This window comes from Melospiza georgiana, chromosome 1, assembly GCF_028018845.1.
Source record: "Melospiza georgiana isolate bMelGeo1 chromosome 1, bMelGeo1.pri, whole genome shotgun sequence".
NCBI lineage: Eukaryota > Metazoa > Chordata > Aves > Passeriformes > Passerellidae > Melospiza > Melospiza georgiana.
In genome coordinates, this window is record NC_080430.1 from 34860313 (window position 1) to 34884438 (window position 24126).

General features: G+C 43.9%; 1 protein-coding gene across 1 annotated transcript in view; it reads right to left on the bottom strand.

Annotated features, from left to right (window-relative positions):
- The window catches only part of JAZF1 (JAZF zinc finger 1), a 186624-nt gene extending 166856 nt beyond the window's left edge, over positions 1-19768 (bottom strand). Inside the window, exon 1 of the mRNA XM_058040464.1 lies at positions 19509-19768. Coding sequence (XP_057896447.1) covers positions 19509-19623 — 115 coding nt within the window. The 5' untranslated portion in view covers positions 19624-19768. The remainder of the gene's footprint in view (positions 1-19508) is intronic.
- Positions 19769-24126: the final 4358 nt, after the last annotated feature.

The window sequence follows — 24126 nt, forward strand, 5'->3', positions numbered from 1 at the left end:
ACTGTATGTGCTGCTCAGGAACAGAATGGTGACACAGAGGCATTGTCCTGCCTCATGACTGAGACAACCTCAGAGACTCACTATTCATGCTCTCAACAAAAAGTTGGGAATATGTGAGGCTGGGAGGGGCCAAGCTTGAAGTAAATAGTCATAAGCAGTCCTCATGACATTTCTTAACTCTACCTGGCGGCCTTCAGACAGACCACAATAAGGTTTGATTTATAGAAAGAGAAACTACACTAGATCCATGCCTGTGATTTCTGCCATAGCTTCTTTTATGAGCATAAGATAAACTATCTGATTTAAGCTTAAGCAGCTTTGGCAAGCCTCCTTCAATTAACCAAATACTACAAATACACTTCTTTCCAGTTACCCCATCTAAGAAAGGCAAAGGCTTATACTGAATTTATCTTAGCATGCATAAGTATCAGCACACTAAAAGAGTACAAGGATGGGGAAAATCACAATAATTAAGGGACAGCCTGTTCACCAGTGCCCACTTTGATCTTTAGCAACTTGACAACTGAACTTGACACTTCTTTCTGGGTGAAAAAGCAATTAATTCAGGAATCAGAGTATGGTTTGGGTTGGAAGAGACCTTAAAGACCATCTAGGTGTCCCACCATGAGCAGGGATGCCTTCCACTAGATCAGGTTGCTCAAAGTCCCATCCAGCCTGGTCCTGAACACTTCCAGGGATGAGGCAACCTCAGCTTCTTGTTCAGTGGCTTGTCACTTGTTCAGTGCCTCATCACCCTACACGTAAAGAATTTCTCCCTAATATCTAATCTGAATCTACCCTCTTTCAGTTTAAAGCCATTACCCCTACCTTATCACTACACACCCTTGCCAGAAGTCCCTCTCTAGCCTTCTTAGGGGCCCTCTTTAGTAATGGAAGGTGCTGTAATGCCTTCTGGAGCTCTCTCTTCTCCAGGCTGAACAACGCCAACATCTGTGGAAGTGTACTCATACACGGGGTGCTCCAGCCCTTTTGTCATCTTTGTGGTTTCCTCTGGACCCAGTCCAGCAGGTCCACATCCTTGAGCTGGGGACCTGAGAGCTGGATGCATTTCTCCAGGGGGGCTGCCACCAGAGCAGAGCAGAGCAGAGGCTGGCTGGTCACGCTGCTTTTGCTGCAGCGCAGAACACATCTGGCTTTCTCTGGGCTGAAGTGCACATTGCTGGGTCATGTTGTGCTTCTCCTCCACCCACACCCCCAAGCACTCCTCCGTAGGGTTAGTGCCTAGGCTGTACTTGTGCTTGGGATTGCCCTGACTCATCTGCAGCTTCTTGAACTTCAGGAGGTTTGCACAGGCCTGCCTGTCAGGGTCACTCTGAATGCCATCCCCTCCTTCCAGTGTGTTGATGTAATGGAGCTGACTTGCTGCCTGGAGTGGCTGCAATTCCTTTGTGCTACCCTTCAGGATCTCTCCTGCTGACCTGCAGTCCATCTCCAGGCTCTGGGCTTCTCTTGCTGGCACTGGCATCAAACTGGGTAGGAGGAGGATGGATGGAACTTCCCCTCCCCCACCAACTTTAGTTTAAAGCCCTCTTCACATCTTTTAAGACAGCTCTGTTTTAAAAGAACTAGCTAATCTGTTCTTACTAGCAAATGTAATCCTCTACCCAAGCATCAAAGACTCCATTTAGCTCAGTTCTTGAAGTTTATAAAGAACTGAAAGGATACATGAGGCATGGAAATTAAAAACAAAATAGAAGAGAGGAAGCAGGCTTGCTAACTGCAGGAAATAGGACTTTTTCTACAATCTCAGCTCCACCACTACTTATGTTTTATTCATCAATTCTACTTGCAGTTTTTCTCTTCAGGCAAAGACAACCTGGCAGCACCAACTTTTTGCTACTCCGAGTCAAATATAATCCCAGATCATTAAAAAAGAGATAAAATACTCCTCAGACCCTCATTAGAGACTCAGGAACCTTGTTACCTTGTTACCCATCTGGGGTGCCCATCTCTGGCTCACATTCCTAGGGTTATTTTTGGCACCGTGGACCAGTCCAAGCACACACAGTGAAGCCAAATCCTATCACTTCACAAGAGAGACAGAGAGGCAGTTTACTTTTGCTGACCTCTAACTCACAGCCATTTTTGCACTTCCCTGAGAAGCCACCATCCCTGTTGAAACTGTGCATACCTGCCTTCAGCATGCTCCTGCTACTCTGACAGTCTCAGGAGTTTTACTCACTTCATACAGCATTCTTCTGGTCTTCACAGAACTGGTGTGCTGTCACTTTTCTCTCCTCCTCTCCACGTTCTTCAAGACACAACTTTTTGAATTAGTTTTTTTCAAGCCAGGTTCAAGTATTACTAATGCTATATTACAGCAGCTTCTGGTTATCAGTGTCAAAAAGTCAATTATTTACTGCCAAATCCATGGAGCTACAAGTAAGAATGTGTAACAGAGTCATCAAGTTCTACTGTAGCTGTAGATGATGCATAGTAAAGTTGTTCAATGTTTGTCACATCAAAAGCTCTAACCAGATAAACTTTAGAATAGGAAAATTTAGAAAGAAAAGAGAAAATCTAAACTAAAGAAATACAAGAATGTGAAATGGAAAAGACACCAAGAAAGAAACAGAGCAACTAATAAAGATAATAAAGTCAGAAATGGTCTCACAGACACTGCTCTGAAATTAAAGCTCACAGACACAACACAAAGCTTAGAAGTTAAAACACATGGCTGCTGGGATAAATATCTACAGTTCTCCTCACCTGCCCACATATTCGGACCATTTAAGATTTTCTCCTTCAGAACCAAGGTGATAGTTATCAACCTGAGATAGTTAGCAAAGCCTAAGCAGCATGATTTGAATTATAGAAAATAATGTCAAGAGTATAGTTATTTTATCTGTTAAGAAAAAAGAAAAAAAAATAAAAAGGCCATCAGAAATAGAAGGTATTTAGCTACTCTAGAGTAAACTAATTTTTGAATTCTGTGATCATGCCTCTTTGAACAGGAAATTGCACTTCAGTCCCTTACCCAAACCAAAACCAAAATATTTATTTACATGTCACATATTTACATGCAGACAAATGAACTATAAACATCCTTCATGCGTGCATATGTTTGGGTTTATATATTTATGTATAGACTTATTTATAAGCCTAGATCTCCTGATATCCTCAATGGAGTCTTTGCAGCAGAGAAATCATTCGTGTTCCATCCAAAAGTGCCGTGGATCATCCAAAGGTTTCACTTCTGAGAGCTGCAAATTACCTGCACAAATCCTTCCTGCCCACACACCTCCCTGGCATCTCGCAACAATTCCTGTATGGAGGAGAAGATCCAGCCCTGCCACTAGCCCAGGACTGGTTTCACCTCTGCTCCATTGTTTGCTGAGCCACCTAATCCTTGCATTTCTAAATGGAAATAACACATTGCCAAACACTAATGCTTATTATTACAGTCAACCAATTAAACTGTAATTCTACCATTGTTATCCACCAACACTCTTCCTGCTTAAGTGCAAGCTATGTTTACTTTATTACCGAGGAGCTCAAACATTTTCTTTCACAATAATGTATTCTCTTCCTCCTCCCTGCTAAGCCAAGGTGAATGGTCATGAATCAGACCAATAACCAGAACAATGTTTTCATTTCTACACTGATATGAACAGATGCAGAAAAACTGAGAATTAGTATTTTCACCAGTTTTAGGATCCGTAGAAAGATCCTGTAAAAAAGGGAAGATTTCAAAAAACAACACCCCAAACACAACACCATCACCTAGAGTTGACATTTTCTTATCTTCTCTTTTACAGTATCACTGCTGAAGCTAGAAGTTCCAGGTCTGTTAAAACAAATGAAATAGCCATAAAGGAAGAAATTAGATGGCAGAACAGGTAACAGACCTTACAAAACCTCAGGCCCATTAGCACTATATAGATACAAATATTTTGGATTTCATTCCAATTTGCTCTGCAAAAAGCCTCTCCCTTACACCGCTAAACAGAATCTGCACCAATAATGCTGGTTCACAGTTACACAGAAACAAAAACATGTAAATTCCACTTCTACTCTGTATTTAATAAACAGATTAATTTCTTCTGTGGTCCATATATAGACAGAAAAGTGCTGTCTAACTTTCACAGACAATGCTTTATCTGTTTCACTTATAGTCAGTGAAAGCAGTCAGAAATAGCGAATAAAAATACAAGACTCCTAATCCTCGATACAGCTCAACTATTTTTAAAACTGCAGAGAAGTTATGGAAGTTGGAAACAACACAGAAATCTCTATCTAGTGGTAAGGCACTGGTGATTTTTAGAGCTCATATTTGGCACCTTTACTTCTTTAGGAGCACTGTATATATGATGAAAAGGAAAACTTAATCCCCAAACCTTGTATTCACAGCTAAATATGGAGCGCAGTGCTGGTAACCCACACTCAGGAAGCACGGAACACTGTTGTCATTATCCTATAACCAGTTCAAAATAGCATGGTTAAACTGACACCACAAGTTTATATCACCGGGAAAAGACTGTATTTATTTGAAAGTCTTACTCCGCATCAGAGGACCTCTGTATATGCTGCTCCCTCAAAACTTGAACTGATAAAAATCAGCCCCAACCACATATACAAACTCAGCATGAGACTTGCAGATCACAAAACATGTAGAAACTTGCTGCTTCTCAGGAAATGTCTACAACTGATTGTCAAATTCAAGACTGAATGTTAAATACCACAAAATACCACTGCACTGCTTATCTAACTCCTTAAACTGGGACCATCAGTGTGATTATCTGAGCACTTGGACACAATTGACAAACATGCACTTCACAGCATATCTCATTTTTACTACATTTTTGAGGCAGGCAAACATGCTTCTCTGTTCTCCTCCAAAAAAAGATTTCTGCTGAAATCTGCACCTGCACAAGACAGCAAAAGTGTTACTCAATCCATTCTCATAAGGTCACATCTCTACAACATATCCTAAGCATCAGAAACAAAATTACATCTTTTGTAACCAAAGTTCCTACTACATTAACAAGTCCAACAAATCACAAGGTATGCATGTTCTCAAACACATTCTCCAGCACAGAAACAGCTCTGTGCTTTCCTCTCTGCCATCTCCAGAAACAGCATCCAGGAAGGGAGGATGGAGCTGCCTCCACTCAGATCTACCTCTTGCTACCATGTCTTTGCTTTCCTCAGGCCATCAGGAGGGAAGAGCTGCCAGGCTCAGTTTAGTCTGCAAAAGTTCTACACATTAGTACCATGGATCAGTTTTGTTTTATTAAACCACAAATGTCAATTATAAAAAGCACATAGGACCAAAATGAGACACCACAACAGACCATCAGTTTTCAGAAGGTGAAGAGGTCAGCACCTCCTAAACATCAACCCCCCTACAAAAGTATTTATGATGATTATGCAAAACTAGGATACATGCTGTCATCCCCCAAATCAGTGGTTTTCCCCTCCCAAAGTGAAGAAAACTGTGTATCTGCAGGCACAGTGGAGTGTTACAAACAGAGCAATGCAACAGTTGCGCTTTGCTTAGGGATGGACGGCCCTGCAAGCACCACACAACCAGAGGCACCAAACCGTGCTGGTGTCTCAGCATCAGCTGCTCTCCCTCGCCCATATGATGTCTCACCATGAGCTATCACATGGGCAAGCTGTGTTTCATGGAACTTGCAGGGATATGTGCTCAGCTCCAAGTGTGTTCTGCCCACATAAACTGGTATTGCTCAGGACACGATTACTCAGGAGCTCTTTTGTTTGTAGGAAGCCTTTTCCTCATCCTACCACACAATCATGACACCACACCAACTAGTAGAGAGCAACGAGACAGGAGGACTGTGAGACTTCAGCTTTATCTTCCTAGTAATCAACAACGTATGTTACTGCACTGCATTGCAAGGACACAGAGAGAAAGCAGCTCCTCTGCCATGCTCTAAGACATTGCAGGGCTCAAAATATGTAACACAGAACAGTCCAAGGTGCTTTCAAATGTGGGCTGTTTCATATACTTGGGAAATAAAAGTCTGTCTTGGAAAGGAATCCAGAACAGGTTTACATCTACTCAAATTCAAGCATGAAACCTTCTGGCAATGGACTTAATGCTTATATTCTGCTCTTCATAAAATGTAAGGGGAAAAAAAACCCACAGTCCAAACCCAAAACAATAGATTTGCTTTTTTGAGTGCTTATAATCAGCCCTGCCCGCTGGACTCTCAAAACTGCCACCATGCAACGATGTTTGATTGCTTAACACCAGAGGTTCAAAGGTGGGAAGCTTCAGTGGAGTCACAGTGAGGAAATCAGAGTAAGTCCACATAAACAGACTGCTTCCCAAACAAGCTGTCATTAACAAATCTGTTCTACTACGCTACCTACCCACAAGGTAGAAAGGAACAAAAGGGTATCCAAAAAGGGTATCCAGAAAGGAAGACTTTCATGATCCTGACAAGAAAGGTGCGCTACTGTGCAATCATGGTAAGAGAAATGGCAGGAAAAGATAAATAAAAAGAAAAAAAAAAAAAAAAAAAAGGGCAAAAAGTCAGGTCTACTACAATAGCAACAAAATGTTTGTTTAGGAAGGATGGGCTACCAGCCCAACATTTAACAAATCCTATGACTCCAAAAAGGATGGCTTTAGAACTGAGCTTTAAAAAAAGGCTACAATATTCTGGAAGAACAGGAAGAGGATATGACATATCTGAGAAGGAGATTGCTTACTTACTAGAAATGCTTCAGCATCCACATTCAGTAACAGAACCATGCTTTTGGACTAAGCACTCCGTGCTCAGTATCCTGAGCAGGAAAGCTAAGAAAAAGAATTCAGCTCTCAGATATGTAAAGCTCTGCTTCAAAATGAAAATATAGAAGGAAGTTATCCACACCTAGATCATTAATGTAGCTCTTAAGGAATGTGATCTACACAAAATGAGTTAAAAATCAGCAGTTTGACAGGTCAGCTGCAAGGAGGGAAATTCAAAAGAGGTACTGAGGTAGCTTGAAAAGGCAGCTACAATAACCCATAGAATTGATCTGGTATCAGGATGTATTTAGTAATATAAACAAGAAAGGTTTTCAGGATAACTTAGATAATGACTTTATAGGCAATAAACTAAGAATACTTAAAACATCCTTTAAGAGCTCTGAACCTCATCAAGTACATGCCTCAAGCAGACTGTCTGAACAGCCCCAAGCATTCAACCTCAAAGTGAGTAAGGAGAAAGAGAGTAGCCTGTATAGCTGCTCTAGAATTAGACATGTGTCTGCCCAGCAAGAAAAAACATGGTTTATTTTCAGGCAGGTAACTCTGCAGCTTATGAGACCCCAACCAAGACCTCATTTTAGAAAGCAGACTCCTTTGTTTTTCACAAACTCCTTTTCTCCCTTGCTTCAATTCCAGACTTTTTCATCTTTACTCCTTGCTATATTCTGCTTCTTTATTTTCTCTGAATTTCTTCTGAATTTATCTGGTTAATACAGAGGCCTGAATAACACAAGTACATTATACCCTATTATGCCTATGTTCAATGTCCTGTTCCTAAGCCACACCTGTTCTACAGAGCACCAAAATTAAATAAATTAGAACAATCAGTATTCACAAGAAAAGAAGGCTTTGAGACTTCACAGGACGAAGTGGTTCAGTGGTTCCAGGAGAGAAGAGCAGCAGCCATGAGAAATGCCCCAATCAACCACTCACCTGTGGAGCAACAGGAGGAGAGACGAGAACAGAACGAACAGTCAGAAGGTGAGCAGCAGGTGAGCACAGACACCAGATGGAGACTTTTTAAACTTTGGGTTTTTAAGCAGTGACAGAACAGTAGGCAATTTCAGATTTCCCTACAAAGCCTCAATCAGGCACCCACCAACTCCACCTCATGTAACACCTTTCTAGATGGGTACATTCTCTGCAAAGGCTAAATGCCTTAGGGGCACCAAGCACCACAGTCTGGGGTCTGTGTGTACATACAGCAGAATGCTCTGCTGAGCATAACTCCTTATCAAAATCCAAACACTGCTGGAGCAGAGTTTCCTCCATGTAGGACTTATAATCCCTTTCTTTAAACCACCAGCCAGAGCTTGGCAGGTAAGCAGAAGTGTCAGGTGATGAGAGGAGTGAACAGCAGTACAGAACAGAAGAAAGTGTAAAGGTCCAACTTTGCTCCACAGTCAACACTGATAACAAAAAAAAATAATTCCAAGTCTGGATTTGTATGATGTTTTTTCAATCATAAAAGGATGAACAATCCCTCACAAGTGTCTTCCCAAAATAGAGATACTGGAAGGTTTGGGTTTTTAATTCCTACCTCCGCAATTTACTATCTTGTATCGATTTCCCAAAACAGAACTAGTATGTGGGCTCTTCCCAACCTCCTCTCGTCAGTTCTCTCTTCTTCTCCCAACTACCTGCAGCTCTGCAGGCTTCTGAAAGAAACAATAACCTGGTCTTCAATTACAATTAATATTTTTAAATTACATGCAGAAAGATCAGCATAAATTGTTCCTAATTATCGACATAGCAAGACTAATGGCATACAATGAGCGCATAATAAATTTTAAATTATTACACCATGCAAGCTGACAATACTTTCTAGAGAGCTGTATACTCAATTCTGTCCTATGGTTCTAGTCACACAACACCACAGAGATTATGAGCAAATACTAACAGGCTTTCAATATGTATGCACACCTGCTACTACAGAACAAGCAATTGCAAAACTGTGTGTTTGGGCTCAATCTTGCATTCATGAGGTATCAAGTGTTTTTAGTAGCCACTTACACCATTGTGGGCAAAACCCCAATCCTTTCCATTTTTAAGGGGTTGAGCTTTGTGGGGCAGAGCAAAGGGATTTGGTTTCCAAATGCAGATGTTATGGCTCCCATACAGGCAGGGTCAGAGAAAAGGCATTCCCTCATTTCCAGAATGTTTGGTGGTAGTAAGCAATCCTGTGCGACTGGAACACTGTGCCATTAGCAGGAACAGAAGGGTTCACTAACTGCACACCCACTACATTTCTGAGGTCAGTGGGATCAAGTGGAAGTAGGGTGACAATGCTACAGGAACTACACTTCCCATATAAAAAAGAAACAAAGAAAGAAGTCAGGCCACCACTGAGAAAAAAATGCAGTTATCCATTAATCTAATGCATTTCCAGAACATTCATCAAGTTTATAAATGCATGCCATTTTTGTTATATTTGTTTCAATATTTGAAAGGCTTTTGAGGCCATATAAACAATTCGTATAGCAAGATATAGCAAGAGCAGATATAGAACCTCTTGCCCATCTCTTTCACAATGATTTCTAACTCAGAGTTATGAAAATGGCTGCAGAAATAAAATTCTTCACGTAAAGACTGCTCAAAGGCTTTTTTTTTTTTTAGATTTCATTAAAATCCAACCACTTAATATTAAAACACAAGAATGCAACCAAAAATATCCACAGAAAGTAGCAGCAACAAATTCCTTTTCCCCATCCTGTGCATTCAACTATTGTTACATACCTGAACAAGCTCTTGGTATTTACCCTGGCTCTGGAAGCAGGTTGAGCAAGCCACTAAAAGTCCCTGGCATATAACTGTGTCCCAGCTCACTGTATCCAACACACACTATCTCTTCACTCAATCTGATCTAAAGAGAGCCCTGGGTGACTGCCCCATGGTAACTGTCAGCAAAGATGAAGTATTTGTTTTGTTCTGATGGCAGGCTCTTCACAGTCACAAAAAAAAAATTTTAAAATTAAAAAAAAAAAAATCTGCCAGGAAGAAAGGGCTTGTTCTGGATACATGAAATGAGAACACTAGGCACAGGTAATTAAATCTCTAGATAGGTCGCCTAAGAGAGAGACCAAAGTCTAGAAGCCCTGTCGAGAATGGCTGCTGAAGACAAAACAGATAAAACATGAGAACTGATATAGCTATAGTGTCAGCATTTCTCATCTATAAGAGAGTATTTAGTCAATTTATGAGATTTTCCAAGATAAAAAGAAAATACTGTTATTACCAATGCCAAGAGTCCTACAGCACAACTAGAAAACCTCTCTCAAGAACAGCAAGTGCTCACAACGAGCCCAGGAAAATGAAGACTCCCTAGAGAAGTGCTGCAAAATGAAAGTACATACAAAAAACTCTATGTAACATTATCTTCCCACCCTCCTCACTCACCTTGCCTCATGGAGCATAGAGCACTTATAACTACAGTAAGGATCACAGTCTTCCTAGTTCCTCCCTGGAAGGATCTGCACCCATGGATTTTATTTTAAACACATTTAAGCTTTCCTTTTCCCTCCAAATATCACAGTAGTTACAAGCAATTTTTAGTGAATTTGTTACTGTCAGCTGTCTGGTCCATGCTGCCACATCCATGGCACTCTGCATTTGATGAATAACCCCCAGCCTGGGCACACAGAGCAGCATACTTCTGAGTATCTCCCCCTCTCTGTGCTGCCACTGCTGTGGAAATTTTTCACTCCCCTTCCACAAATCCATCTTCTTCACATTAACATACTTACTAAGTGAGCAGGAAGCTCTTGCAATATGGCCCAAAACAATTTATTAGAAAGAGCGGTTATTTGGGGTTTTCCTTAGTGGTTTTTCACACATCTTTCTCCATAATCTACTCTGTGCAAAAGAAAAAATAAAAAAGTTCAGACAACAAAAGCTCGATTCCTCAGGAGAAAGAGGAACCCTCTGCAGATACCCCCAGAGCTTAACAGGATAAACAGAAAAGCTCCCTGGTCCCAAACTGAAATAAAGGTGAGTATATGCATGATTCACTGTTACTTTCTGCATCAGAATTGAGATCTTAACAACTCTCACACCACCCAGTTAACCCAGTATAACCATCAGATAGCAGACTCTCCTCAACCTCACAGCAAGTTATAGAAGCTGCAACACCTCTCCAAAATATTGCTACAAAATCAGGTGGACTTCAAGGGCTTCCCTGCAAGTTTGTCATCAGATTTACTTGTGTCAATGTCAGTTCTTTGATCTGAAAACAAAGGAACCAAGGGTAGGCTTCAGTAATCTGTTATGCAGCTTTCACCTGCCAGCAGGCAAACATCTGAAGTCTACATTTAAATGAATTTAGAGGTCACTTCCACAGCACTGATATACACACTCTGATGAACATACACAGCAGGATTACATCACAATAAATGGCTGAAATAATTAAATAGCATTGTTTTTGACACTGAATGCCCCTAAGGGGCTGAGTTAACATTCATGTAACTCATAGCAGAGAAACTGGATCTCTTGCATCCTAAATGTACCACCTCCCTGTTTCTGGGTTATGGCTTCTATTGGGGTAATTCTCAAAAAGTAAGATACTGACTACATTACACACTGCTGGAGAAACAGGTGATGCTCTTTTCCATATCATACTGGGGTATTTAGAGGTTCAAATTTTATTTACGGAGTATTTATTATCTGTCAAAATATGATGGGAAAAAAAATTTTAATTTCCACGAGGAACTGAGACACTTGTAGCTTACTCAAGGTTTACAAAGTACCTGGGGCAGGTATCTCAGAAGTGTCCAAATATTCTCTAAAACTATAAAAAGATTTTGTAGGACCAGCTTCAGCAATGCCTGTATTTAAAAATGAAATTGCTCAGGTTTTCACATTAAAAAAATCTTAATAAATAAGATGGCATTAATTAGCACACAGTGAAATCTTTCTCAAAATCAGAAGAAATGTTTCAAAATTCATCCACAATCAAGTTCTAATCTCTTTGTACATAAAGAACTGACCAACTTGGCTCCAAAATCTCATTCAATTTCTCCCTTAAACTGGTAAAATTCTTCTTCTGTATCTACTCCGTCCTTTGTAACACAAAATGGAACATTAAAAAGACACAAATAACACCTGTAGTTAAGTCAGTTCAGTCTTTAATGAATTATAGTGTCTAAAATGAAACTGCACAGTAGCAATACACTCCATCCTGTGCACTTAGGAGAGACACAAGTGCGGTGTCATCAGCATCTCTGGTGAAAAAATCCATTCCCCTTGTTTATCACAGCACAAAGTTAAGAAGAAGCCTTGTAAGAATTCATAGAACAAAAAAAAATAGCCAAGAAAATAATCATTAAACCATAAATTGGAATATTTCTTCTATTCTACAGCTCTGAATATTGGTCCATCATCTCATAACTAAAGCATAATGAACTGTATGTACTCTCCCAGAGCATTTCTAAAAGTCTCAAGATGGAATTAGGCACTGGGTAACAGGAATTGGTTGTTTAATTTTTAATGTGAAGTTATTCACTGAGACAGTCCTTTAAAACCAAGGACCCTTCATTGTTAAACACAGCTGATTCATCAAATCAATTCTCTAATTGTCGCCATTTCAAATTAACACTAAAATCTTTGTCTCTGCCTTTCTCAAAGTGTACAGAGCAGCTATTTTCTTAGATGGTTATCATCCAAATTTTGAATAACTGGTGCTTCCTACAGATAAAATTAATTCTCAGTGAAAAACAGCTTATTCAAGAAAAATAATTATAAATAAGGAAAAAATACCAGATTCAGGAGCGATATAAAATGCATACTGCAAGCAGCAGGCTTGTAGTACTTCCTTCTTCTGCATGAAAGTATTCTGCAGCTTGACACAAAATACTTCTGATTACTTGTTTACATTTGCATTATATTCTAGAAGAGGAAGGAATGGTAGGTAATACTGTCTCAGACTGAACAGATGTTTCTTCATCTTCCGGCATCACCCCTTCCTCAAATTATTTTTTACTATACTACTATTATATTTTTCTACTATTTCATATTCCTCAAGAAATGAAGTGAACAAAAGATAATTTGACTGCCAGACACCTGATTATTTTACAGTTCTCATAAGAACTGGAGATTAGCTATGAAAACATCCTCTCAAAGCCTGAAGTGCAGACATGATAATCACTAAAATTTCACCACAAAGGTAAATATGTCCTATACAAGAGAAGTGTAATGCCACTGCTACAAGTTACCTGATGTTTCTTCAGGTTTTCATTTTCCAGCTCTTTTGTAAACCTGCTGACATACAAGAAGAACAATCCCTGCCAGTCATATGGATACAGCACTGCAATGGGCCTCACCCAAAGCTACTCCAGCAAGCAGAGGAAAAAGGAAAGATCCCTGTCAGCTTTATGTGAGACCTTCAATCTTAAAAATGAAAAATCAGTTTGCACCATGTTCACAGATGTTTGCTTTCAGTCCTTCCTTCCCAGAAAATATATGACTCAGGCTTTACACCATCAAACACTTTATATCTTATCCTCCATGTACTTGAATACCTCAGAGCAAGAAAAAATTTCATGTCACAAAAGTATGAAAAAAAAATGTTTTATTCTAATTTTAATGACAATTCCATTTTCCTCCATATAATTAATATGTTCTAGAATTTGTTATAAGAGTCACATTTACATTTTATCACAACCTATACTCAAGCCTAAAGAGCAAAAGAAGCCATACTTCTAAATGCAAAGTTATCCAAAAACCTGCTCTGCTCAAGATCACATGTGAGGGAAAACAGTGCTCATTAGATCTTTTAGTGAAAAAAGGACTTTATTTGATAGAAATGCCTTCCTGAGACAGAAGGCCCTTCCTCACCATACCAACTTGCAAAGCAAATAACCAACATCCTTGGAAAAAAGAGCCTTCCGCTTTTCTGTGAAATGCATTTTAAATAAGAAAAATCTACAGTTACAGAAGTACTGGGCAGAGGATGAACTTTAGCTAAATGTAGCCATAAATTGCTTTCCATGAACAACAATTAGTACTCCTGCTGAGGCAAACACACATATTTGTTTGTTTATTTTGCAAGGGCGCACATTCATGCACATTAGTGGCACATAAGTATGGCTCTGTCCTCTGATCTCGAGATGCTGATGAGAGCACTCCATGTACCTACCTGCCACACCACTCCTGGTGTGAAAAGCCTGAGGTTAAGATCTACCACCTTTTCAAAACAGCCAGCCTCAACTCCAAATGTTAAATTACACACTGAGCAAATGCTAAGAGAAAGTTACATGATGGCAGCCACTTAAACTACATTCACACTCTCGTGAAGAGAACACACCCTGTCATACAGACTTAGGTTTTCCAGGCCTTGCATAGATGCTGGTGTGTAGCCCCTCATCCTCATCTTTAGCAACATACAACAGTTGCATCTTTTTATGCTTGTTTTACACAACATGTGGTCAGCTCCAATATAGAAGCTGCCACCTCTGTCAGACTGCACTTCACCCAGGCCTGGGCAACACAGCAGTGGGGAGCAAAGCCCACATTTTAGCAACACCAAATGACATTTGAGCATGTGCTCACAGCCAGCGCATCATCCAATACCTGTAACTATCAAGGTGAGGACACCACACTGTTATTCGCATGCCTGAGAAAATATTGAAAGTGACAACTTTAAGAAAGCTACATGCATTCAGCCAATGGTTAATCCAACCACTTGAGCTCTTTGCTGGGGAATCTGGCCCCTTGATTGCATAATATTAAGACCTGAAGTCACTGAAGGCAGCAGATGTCAAAGCAACCACCAAACATGGAAATTCATAAGACTCTTTCTCTCTCCATATGACCTTAACTTTCCAGATGGGTAGTATTTTATATGCAAGGTTTTGGTCTGTCTTCTGCAATTATTCTTTTATGGAGGAAGTTTTATTTTTCCTGCTAATCCTATCACTTACAAAAGCAGCTGCCTCTACTCCCACAGCAAGTACTGTTCTGTTGCATGACCCATCCTAGTATTTGGAATCAGTCAAGCTTGATGAGAAGCTCCTAGTTCCAACAGCAATACTATAAAAATATTCCACTGAAAGCTGTTCAGCACTGGGACTTCTTGCAAGCCTATAATGAAATGTTCAGCAACAGTTGATCACCTTTTTTTGTGCAATTACTGTATAAGCAGATGGTCTCTTTTTTTCTCCCTTCAAATTGTAGTAGTTTCAGTGAAATACAATCCAAAAACTCTACTTCTAGGTAAGAGTGTCTTCAGATTTATGTTTTGTCTCTCTTTCTACCCACTCTTTTACCTCTTCTAGCCCACCACCACATGTTTGGACACTGATTTCATTTGCATCTATTTCCTCAATCCTTGATGAGCCTCGGGAGAAGCAGGATTGCTCATATCAGCCAAAGAGCTACACGGGTACATACACCACATCAGCACTTACCATGAACCAAGTGACCACACAGTGCCTCACACAAACAGCTACCTCGCCTGATTTTAAAGTATTTTACTACAAATACCATGCAAAAATTAAAATAAATGTTGTCAAAATCTGATTATGAGATTCAGTTTAAATATCGGTCCTTCAGCCTCAGAGTAAACTTCGTCTTAGCAACTAAGGAGCTACCTGACTCCACTCTAAAGAGTGCAGTTCAACTGCAGATAGACTGAGGGAGAAACAAACTGGGGGAAATTCTATGAACAGCTCAAATTCCCCAGAAGGCTAAAGTATATTTTCAGAAACACTCAGTGGAAGCAGTTGTGCTGGTCCAAACATCACAGCTGAAGATACTATGCAACTGCAGAAATACAACAAAGTTTGCCAGGTTGTCACAGCTGAGTATTTGGCAGTTCAAAATTGGTGGGTTTGGGGGTCTTTTTGTTGCTCCCTTGACATTACTCAGGGGAGTTGAGTCCATTCCATTTGACAGTCTGAATCTGGCTAATTGTAGAAAATTTGGCCTTTTTCTCAAGGACTAGAGATGTCAGAGAAGTCAACCAAGCTACCTGCAAGGGGTCAGAGCAGAGAAAACCGAGAGGGGCAGGGAGACAGCCTAGCAAGGCAGGCCAAAAGCCCCCCTTCTCAGCACACTTGTAGAGAAGGTAACGGCACTTCAGGTTGCTTGGACAACGTGCTGGTAGAAAAAGCTGGCAGAGAGGCATTTACAAATCAGCAGTTTTAAATCAACATCCATTTCCAGCTGGGAGCCACAGAAAATGTGAGTACACTGTTTAGTAGCATTGCTACGGACTGCAGAACAGTCTCATTGCAGAGGACACCAGTAGGGCCTGGCCTGCCTTATGAACGACCCCAGAGCAGGGTTTCCGAGTGAGCCCAGTTCTTCACAAGTCTTTGGTCTATAAATGCAAAACCCAAAAAGAAGCTGATGTGTTGATGCACACCCAGCACCACCTTGGAGTTGAATATTTTATCCAATGGCCACAACTCTCCCAGATGATATGCACTGATACTTCTCCAAGTAACAGGGAACTTCTTACTTGGTCACTAAGATGTAGGTGGAAAAAAACCCCCAGACTATACCACTGTATACTGAATTGTTTCATTAAAATACGATTATTTATTAGTTTCATTAGCAAAGAAAGCAGCTGCAGAGTTGCTCAGAAATGCCTCCAGAATGCCACAACGTTTCACAGAATGACAGAACCGGTAAGGCTGGAAGGGACAGTGGGTCATCTTAAGGAGGGTCATCCTAGAGCACATAGCACAGGATTGCACCCATTTGCTTCTTGAGTATCTCCAGTGAGGCAGACTCCACTATCACTCTGGGCAACTTGTTCCAGTGAGCAGGCTCCCACATGACAGGCTCCTCATGTTCAGGTGAGAATTCCTGTGCATCATCTTCTTCCCATTGTCTCTTTTCCTATTACCTTATGCTAAGCTGAGTTTTTTTTTCCAAAGGCTGACCAAAAATCCCCAAAATCCCTTGATTAAGTGTTTGCTCCCACTTTTCAGATACACAGTACAGCTCTGTGAAACGAGCACATTCCTACCAGCGCTCCACTGATGATGTGAAGGATTAACCCATCCCGTGAGAGGTGGCAGAGCAGCAGCACCGCAGCAGCCAGACCACCTAGAGCCTGTGCCATACACGCCTCCCCACACACAGCTGTTTGCAGCATCAAGTTTGTTATCTGTGCTGAAACACCGTCTGCCCAGCAATCACCCACTTCAGCTTAAACTAATAACGCAATATAACTCAATCAAGTTTTCTTTATTCGCGCAGCACATGCTGAATGTCCAAAGCAATCTATTTTTACGCTATTTTTACGTGGCACGTTACTCTTTACTCCATGTGCCAAAAAATACAGTCCGTTTTTATAGCAACATATTTCAGTGCACATTTCTAGGCCTGTATGATGGCAAAAGCTGGACACTGTTTGCATCACACATCTGCATCATCTGAAAAAGTAATTCCAACAGAAGCTCCTATTCAGACAATTAGTCCTTTATTTCTCAGTTGCTTTCAGAAAGGTTAATCACCTTTTGGCTGAGCACTTATCTGGTGGGTTTTCATAGATGATCATCCTTTAGGCTGTGGCAGGAGTTCCTTGCACACACCAAACCACAGAGTTGAGCCTTCACATAAGAATTTCAGTATCACTGGCTCAACTCCCTCCTGATTTCCCCAGCATCTCATACAGGTAACATAACATTGCCATATCTTGTATTCACAAACAGGTAAAGTTCAACCTGCTGTCATGAAGAGGTGAAACATTAAAAATTAAGCATGAGCAACTTTTTGTCATATCCCAGAAGTTTGTACTCAAATCAGCTGCTTCTGTGACACTATGCGCAGAGCCTTAGATGTGTGTCCTGGAAGCCTTGGCAAATGACACACTCTATTAAATGTGGGCTTGTTCAATCGATAACACTCTAACTTTGAGAAAAGGTAAAAGTAATGAACACTGGCTGTAGCACTAAATATATAATTATTTAAAATTACGGTATTTCAACATAAAGTTCCGTTCTGTGCAAAGAAGTCTCAGAACTGCTGATCAGGACTCAAACAGAAACACACACACACCATGTGGGCAGAGCTGTATCTTCTCTGACACCCTGTGGGCTGTGGCACCTAAGGGCTGATAATCCACTCAAGGGACGTGTAAGACAACTTATGAACTTTCATGTTGGGGAACTGTTTCCCATAAGCTTTTCTGGTGTAATGTGATACACGGTATAGGAAAAGCTAAGAATCTGAGATTAAAAAAACCCAACAGTATCACAATGGTATACCTGCACCATGTCAAGTAATAAATTACACGGTTTTGCGGTATGTGGTTTTGTTACCTCACACCAGGCATCGTGATAATTATGAGAACCACACCTTTCATCCTGCTGACCCATAACGCTACATTAATGTAACGTTACACTCGCAATTAAAGCTTGAGTGCTTTTTTTCAGGTATTCAGGCAGGCTTATTAAAACTTCAATAAACTGAAATGCATGCTAGCTTCGACGTTTTGTAGCAGTACTACTTCTTCATGCTTCTAGCAAAACACTTAGTCTCTAGGTACTTAAAACTTCTGTATTTTTTCTCCTAGTTTTAAAACTTAGTCTGCATCAAAGTAGTACCTTTTTTGATAGCTTAAGCGCTGTATTTTACCAACAAAAAAAGAAAGTCGGGACGATGCAGATGGGAAGGAGGCAGCGCAGCAGCCAAGGCAGCACACCTGCCGAGGGGGGAAGGTGCGGGGAGGCGGCAGTGCCGCGCCCGGCTGCGGACGAGATGCTGCTGCCGGCGGCCCCTGCACTCCAGCACGCCTGAGGCCCGGCCGGGCGCGGGCAGGCCGGTCCCGCCGGAGCGCGGAGAGGGAAAGTTGGCGCCCGCGGCCGGCCGGAGCCGCGCCGCCCCCTCCTCCCCTGGGCGCCGCCCGCACCGCCGAGGGGCGGCCCCGGCGCCCCTGCGCACGCTCCCGCCCGCCGCCCATGAGGCGCCCGCGCCGGGAAGGCACTGACGAGTCATCGCCCCGCCGCGTCCCCGCCCCCGCGGCCCTGGCGGGACGGGCGGCGGAGGGCAGCGCGGGGCGGCGGCCGTGGGGGGAGCCCGCAGGTGATGCTCCGGCGCGGCCGGGCCTGGGCTCTGCGGCTCGGGGCGGCGGGTCCCGGCCGGCGCGGCCGCCTTCTCCTGCCGCCCGCCCGGCCCCGGGGGCTGCGCCGGCCCCGCCGCCGGGCGCTCCCTCCACGCCCACCGCGCCGCCGGCCCTGGGCTCCCGCACGCCGGTGGCTCCGCCGAGAGGCTCCTCCCGCGCTGCGGCGGCCGGAGCGCGACCCGTGCTCGCCGCCACACCTAGCAACAGCGCTGACAGGACGCAGTGGCGGCGGCGGGAGGAGGAGGAAGCGGAATGGCTGCCGCGGCGGCGGCTCCCTCCCTCCCCGGAGCCCTGACAGCCAGCGCCGGGGCGGAAGCAGCAGGCGGCGTGCTGTGCCCGTCCTCCTCCTCCCTCCTCCTCCACCGCCGCCGCCTCCTCCTCCGGGCTCCTGCGCTCCCTCCTGCCAATGCAAACTAACTCCCCCTCGCCAGGGCCGGCGGGCTGCACGCCTCCCCCGCACCCACCCATGCCGCCGCGCCGCACGCCGCCGCCTCCCCGAAGAGCGCTCCACGTCGCCCGCAGGACCCGCTCCTACCACTCCACGCCCGCCGACCCTCCTCCCCCGGCGGCCGCCGCGCCCCGGCTCCCGCTGCACCTTGTGCCCCCCACCCCGCCCCGCGCCGCCGCCGCCGCCGCACACGCGGCCCCCGCGCACTCCGCCCGCCCTGCCCCAGCCGCGGCCCCGCGGGCACTCACCGATGTGGTTGTCCTCGATGTGCTCGATGAGCTCTGCCAGGGTTGGGAAGTGGAGCCCGCAGCCCCCGAACCTGCAGGCGTTGGAGAAGAAGGAGGCGGCGGCGATGCCTGTCATGGTGTTACATCGAGATCGCCCTGCGGTGCCTGCTCTGCCAGGGCCGGCGGCGGCAGGGCGGGGAGAGGCGGGGGCAGGGGGGGAACGGGACGGAGAGAGAGAGAGATGGGGAGCGAGAGAGAGGGTGGGGGTGGGGAGGAGGAGGAGGAGGTGGCGGCGGCGGCAGCAGCAGCAGCGTCGGGAGCGGCGGAGGGGAGGGACGGGCTGGGTGGGGGGAGATGAGGCAGCCGCAGCTGGGAGGAGGGACCAGCGCGGCTCTGTAACAGCTGTGCTGCCCCGGCGGCGGCCGCCGGCGGCGGGAGGAGCAGGGCACCCGCGCCGCCCTCCGCCGCCGGGGGACACCGCGCCGCCTCGTCCGGCCCCGCGCGGGGCTGGGGCAGCGGGGACAACTTTCCCCCTGAGCCTCTCGGAGGCGGCGGCGGGGCTGGGGGCTGCTCCCGCGGCCGGCGGGGCGAGGGGAGATGCTCCGGGGCAGTTGCTGGGGCCGGGAAGGTGGCGCCCGCCCCGCAGGGCTCACCCAGCCGCCGCCCGGCACTTGGCTCCTAACGTGGCCGTCACCTCCACCCGCCCGGGGCGGGGAGCAACCAGCGCTCGCCGAGGTCGCTAAGCTGATGGGCGGTCCATCCTTGCCCAAGGGGGGCCGAGGCCGCCGAGCACAACCTCCACCTGCTCGGCGACGAGGCGCAGGCCCGGGCACCTGCTCGAGGCACCGCGGTGCCCCCGGCCCCGGAGCCGCCGGTCACAGATCCCCGTGCCAGACCCGTCCCGTCCCGCTGAGGCGGGTCACGGGTGTCAGACTGCGGCCCTGGGGGGAAAAGTTACACAGGAGTCGCACACACATCGCTCCCAAATCCTATTTTGACTCTGTCTCCAGAAAGCTATTCAGCAGAGAGGCTGACTGATTAATTGATTTTAATGAAGGTCTCCCTAGGCTCAAATTCGCAGACAGCTTTATTTAAAATTAAAAGGAAAAAAAAAAAAAAACCAGATCGCTTGTCAGAAAGGCTCTCCTTCCCCCCTCCCCCCCCCTTCTTCTGTTTTATATTAATCTTTTTTCTATAATTACAAGATTGTACAACATTGTTAATAGTTTTGAGCAAAAGTGGTGCTAAAAAAAGCCTCAGAATCTGCATGAGACTCTGAATTGCATGGACACAAGTGGTTCCACTGATCCTGCTGACAGTTCCAAGCTGTTATCTCTGTAGAATCAAGCATGTGCACAAGAATAAGCCTAGCCCTTGCATATCTTGTTACCTGTATTGCAGGTAAGGATGTTCCCAGCGTTGCTGTGGGAGCCAAAGAGTAGCAAATCCTAAAAATGCAGTAGAATGGTTAGTGAATGAAAAAATGAGTGTTAGTTCCTATTTCCTTAAAGGACAAAAATTCTTGGAGCTAATTCCTGGTATCCTGTATATCAGAGAACTCATCATTTGTGTTGAGAAAACAAGCTTTAGCTTGCAGTTTATTTTAGTCATTTTCTTACGTGTTCACTTTAATATTTTTCTGATGTTTTGCCCTCGTCCACTTCTATTTTTCTGCATATATAAACCCACTCATCTTAGTTTACATCAAAATAAACAAAGCAAAGACAAAGCCTTTCCAGAAAAATACAATGTGGAGAGATGCCTTCTCTTACTTCAACACTCCACCCAAGCTGGAGTTTGTAAATAGAATTTTCATAGCCATGAGATGCTGAAACACAGAACTGTTGCACTTTAAAAAAAGAATAGTAGCATGGACACATGATAGTCCACAGTATGTTTTCCAGGTTCACTGTGGTCAGTGTATAGTGTAGAAGGTTGGAAAACTGCTGCTTTGAGGCATATTATGGAAATGAATAATTCTTTTGAATAATACAGAAGCACATCTGTCATTTGGTCCAGCTGTTTCAAGCCTAGCTACTTCACATTTTACTGTTTTTCTAATTTCTCCACTATCTTTCTGGCGTTACCAAAAGAATTTGCTCACGGTGAGTTGACGAAGTGAAGGAGGAGTTGTTCCTATCTAAGATGATCATTCTGGAAACTCATGCCACACAAGCTGTGTCATGAATCATACCACAAATTCAGGTTTGTGGAATTGCCCTTGTAACCAAGACATAAACAAACAAATGAGTGTGGAAGAGGAGTGAAAAGGGAAGATAAGCATCTTCCCCAGTAAATTGCAAGTTTAGAGACTAATTGTAGAACCAAACACCTAGGCCTTTTAAATGTACAAGTAAACGTTGTCTTGGTGTCATTTACCAGCATAATTCAAATAGAAATTTTCTAAGGCAGTAAATCAAGATTAATCAGAATTAGTATTAAATATGAGAATTTCACATGGCTAATCTATCAAGGTCAACAGATAGTGATTTAGTCTGTTATGAAACATAACTATGATGGATATTGTGTTGTTATCAAAACCTCTTAATAGCTATTAACAAAGGCACTAGTCACCTACAAAGAAATCAAAGTATGTTTGTAACTGACAAGTAATCAACATTATGGTTAACCGCCTGCTAGTAACATACAATGTAATGATTGCTTTCTGATGTGTGAACTTGTCCACTTAGCTGCAGGTCTCTTTTGTTTTGCTAATTGTTTGCTAAACTCCCAGGATTTTTGTGACCCTTTGAGGTAGAGAGAGAGCTTAACTCTTGCAGCAGCCAAGAGTAGCTGGAAAGCCAGGAGTTACTGATGTCCCATAGGGATTCCATTCATTATCTTTTGATGAAATTACTGCTATTCCATAGGGCCTGTTTTTGCACATATTCAACTTTGATGGCTTCAGTAGAAGTTAGAACAGTTAAACCACTTCATACGTTGTTTCCTATGATTTAAAAACTTGGAACACTCTCCCTGTTCTTCCATAGAGGCAGAAGGGATTTCTCCCCTACACAATAAAGGAGTTCCTGCCCCTGGTTTTGATGTCCAGGCTCATAACAGAGAGGCATGAACAGACAGAGTGAAGAATGCCCCCAAAATTAACTCTTCCCATCCCTGATTCACTGTCATTATCGTGTTACCTTTCGTGTATTACAGACAAAATACATGATGTTCTGATAATTAGTGGTGCTTGTACAAAGAACACACTCTTCCTCATGCATTTGTTGTTTTTTTCTCTAATACCTGGGAGGTGGAGTAGTTTTACTAAGCTGCTTATCAGTAGTTTATCTGATCCAGTATGTTTTGAAGTTCTTTATTATGAATGATCACAGTGTGAAGAGTGTTTGTTACAGCTCAGTGGTGGGACGGGCACTGTCTAACATCTTTGTTGGCAACAAGGGCAGTGGGATTGAGGGCACCTTCAGCAAGTTTGCCAATGACACAGTGGAGGGAAAGTTCACCAGCTAGAGGGACCTTGACAGGCTTGAGAGGTGGGCCTGTGCATTCCTGAGGGAGCTCAGCAAGGCCAAGTGCAAGGTTCTGCATATGGATCAGAGACATGCCCGGCACAGATGGAGTCTGGGCAGAGATTGGATTGCAAACAGTCCTGCAGAGAAGGACTTGAGAGTGTTGGTGGATGAGAAGTCTGACATGACCTGGCAATGTGTGCTTCATCCCAGAAAGCCAAATGTGTCCTGGGCTGCATCCTGCCTGGAATCCCTGCGGGTTGATTCTCCCTCTCTACTCTGCTCTCCTGAGTCCTCGCCCAGAGGACTGCATCCAGCTCTGGAATCCCCAACAAGAAAGATGTGGACCTGTTGGAACAAGTGCAGAAGAAGGCCACAAAGATGGTCAGAGTGCTGGGGCACCTCTCCTATGAAGTTTGGCTGGAACCTGGGGCATGCAGCCTGGAGAAAAGAAGGCTTTGGGAACTCCTTTCAGTGCCTAAAAGGGGCCTATAAGAAGGTTGGAGAGGGGCTTTTGACAAGGGCATGCAGTAATAGGACAAGGAGTGGTGGCTTTAAACTGAAGAGGGTAGGTTTAGATTAGGTATTAGAAAGGAATTCTTTACTCTGAGTGTGGTGAGACACTGGCACAGGTTGCCCAAGGAAGTTTTTGGGATGCTGCATCTCTGGAAGTGTTCAAGATCATGTTGGATGGGGCTTTGAGCAACCAGGTCTAGCGGAAGATGTCCTTGCCCATTTCAGAGGGAAGTCTTTAGGGTCCCTTCCAACTCAAACCATTCTATGATTTTATGGGCGTTTTCTTACACAGGCTTTATTAGGATAGAGACCTCATGTGTCCATATGACAAACTGCCAAAGTGCTCTGAAGCTGCCCTGTCATTTTGTTCTGTGGGAGAAATAAATGGAAATTAGGCCCAAGTGATCTGTCAAGCCAGAGATAATTGCTGGGTAGATCCAATTCAGAGGTGTTAATAGCTACTGTAAAGGATCCTTCATATAAATGGAGCTGAGAAAAGGCTCAAAGAGCTGGTAGGATCCTGTTTTATTTGTTTTTGAAGTTATTTTGAAGACCCCCTAAGACCTTAGTTTCACAATCATTCTTGGGCAGGCTCTTGGGCACAGCTGAGAGCAGGACTGCATGTGAGAAGGATGTGCTGCTACTCAGACCTC